At 32.0% G+C, this 2508-nt stretch overlaps 1 protein-coding gene across 1 annotated transcript; it reads right to left on the reverse strand.

The window, feature by feature from the left end:
- Positions 1-468: 468 nt before the first annotated feature.
- LOC107888041 (probable ascorbate-specific transmembrane electron transporter 1) lies at positions 469-2046 on the reverse strand. Its single transcript, XM_016812219.2, has 4 exons — positions 1599-2046; positions 1390-1438; positions 911-1116; positions 469-829 (listed from the first exon to the last, which is right to left on the reverse strand). Exons 1-4 carry the CDS (start codon positions 1755-1757, stop codon positions 572-574), a joined length of 672 nt encoding a protein of 223 aa, XP_016667708.1. The 5' UTR covers positions 1758-2046; the 3' UTR covers positions 469-571.
- Between the last annotated feature and the right edge of the window lie 462 nt (positions 2047-2508).

The raw sequence follows: 2508 nt of genomic DNA on the forward strand, positions 1-2508 counted from the left end.
ACGTATCACTTTTGGATATTTCATTTTCCACTTAAGTTTTTTAATAATGTAAATGGACGAATTTTTTAATAGAAATAACCAATTCATTTTTTGATTTAATGTATAAAAACTAATTTTTTCTATTTTTTAAATGAAATAATTAAAACATAATCTTAATGGTTTCTATAATTCTTTTACCTGCAAAAACTTTCGTTACCTGCATAAACTTTCGCTTATTTGTTGAAGCTGATTTCATAAATAAACCCCCAAAATTATAGACTTGAAGATGTCGATTTGCATGGCTCACTTTGCAGGGACTAATGTGACACGGTGTCATTAATGAAATCAACATTTAATTTAGTTTAGACTTTTTATCTTTGAAAAATAAAAAAAGTTAAAGAATTATTGTTATTATTTTTTTTTAAATCCAAAAATGATTATTAGGTATGCGAAAGGAAGAAAGAAAATGGAAAAAGTTTTGAGGAGTCCTAGCAATAAAGAATTTTCATGGATTTTCTTCATAAAATTGTCCAATAATTTGAAAGTAAAGAAATTAAAGATATTTGCACAAGCAGCAACTAAGATTCCATGACTAATATCTGGGGAGAACAACAGTGAGGGCAACAGCAACTGCAAATAGGAAAAGCAACAATCCTATAAAGTTGACAATGAGAGCTTCTTGGGAGCGAGTTAGGAATAACGAAAGGAACTTTTGAAGCAATCCCATCTCAGCTGTGCATATTGCTAAGAAGAAGATAAGTAAGCCACCAAAAGTGTGCCATGGCAGATAGGCTGCTCTTGAATATGATTCTGCACCTGGGAACACATACGAGAAGAATCCTAGCAAATACTGCAATACCAGATTGGGATGTTTTTGTTTTAAATTCCTAACTGATATATTTGGAAAGAAATTGATTAAAATTTTAGGTACCTGTAAACCAAATAAGCATATGGCAATCATGCCTAGCCAAGAATGTAAGGTAACCATGTCGGGCATGTTGGTCTCATCATGGAACTTGAAGATTACAACAATCCCAAAGATCCCACAACCAAGAGCTATGGTTTGCAATGTTAGGTGGACAGCCTTTTGCACTTTTATGTCTCTTCTACTTGGGGTTGACTTATATGCCATGATTGCTGTTTTATATATATGTTCAGTTAAAATGCTTTTAGAGTGTTCCATAACAATAATGCACATCACTTTTCAATCAGATTTCCTTATTTCAATAAAATTCATCAAAAGTTTTTCATATATTTGGTGGTCTTCAATAATACTCTAATATATAATCTGGAAATATATCGTACGGGACATTAGACATTCAAGAAAATGAAAGAATAGAGCAACATAGACATGATGTTTGAATTAATTATGTTAATATACATGAAAAGCCACTGACAATTACTACTTACCTTCTCCAGCTATTAATATGAATCCGATCACCATTAGAAGTGGATGAAGCTGCAAATGAGATGGGGGGGAGCTGAAAGAGATTAAAATGTAGGCATAGAAGCAAACTGATCCATGCAAGAACAATAGGTCCTCCACAGATCATATAGAAACAAAGATATGAAGCAGTTTCTGAAGAAAGAGAAGGGATTCTCAACGCAAATGAACTCACATTGAAAATCTTTAACTTATTAGCAGATTCAAAAGCAAGGCCTTCCCGGAACTTGAGAAGCCAAACTATCACAAGGGTTGTCACTGCTATAAACAACAAATGTCCAAAGACTGTAACAGGGGTTGCAGAAATTTGGTAGCTTCTGCTCTTAGGCGCCATTGCATCTGCAGAACCTAGATGGAGAACTCAGTAGTCCGTAGTGTTATATAACATCATTTGAGCCATTAACAAAGAGAGCTTTTGGCTTGATTGGGGAAGATACTACCAAACAATCCAGCCGGCTGATTCAATGGTGACAACTTCAATAACATAAACAATATTGGGGCTAATTAAACTATGTTTGAGACTTAATGGTTTCAATTACCAATCATGCAGAGAACTTAGTAAGGCTTGCATTGGATTGTTTGTTTGTGATTTGGGGTTATTGCAGAGAATAGGCAGCGTTTGAGCCATAAGAAAAGCCAAAGGTGTTCATCTCATAAATTTTACTAATGATTTTATTCATCCATTTCTAAAACTCTAACTTGTGGGATTAGCTAAAACTCTTCAAACATTTCTCGCATTTTAAATTAAAATAAAACGCATTAATTTAAGTTTGTAATTAATTCCATAATATCTTGCCAATGAGAAGTTTTTAGGTAAAAGTAAAAATAATTGTACTAGTTAATATTTATTTTTTGCTAATATATTTAAATTGTTATGAATATCTTATTAAGTGAATGTCTATCATGATCAAGATAAAGTTTTAATGTACTTTAAATTCTAATAGTTATTAGAATTAGATCTCAACTTCTTTTATATTTCTTATGCCTATAAATAGAGACTCTGATGAAGCATTGTGAACATCCCTTTAATCAATAAAGTACATTCTCTATTGCTTTCATATTTTATTTATTCTTTATTCTTTTCA

Source organism: Gossypium hirsutum, chromosome A03, assembly GCF_007990345.1.
Source record: "Gossypium hirsutum isolate 1008001.06 chromosome A03, Gossypium_hirsutum_v2.1, whole genome shotgun sequence".
Lineage (NCBI taxonomy): Eukaryota > Viridiplantae > Streptophyta > Magnoliopsida > Malvales > Malvaceae > Gossypium > Gossypium hirsutum.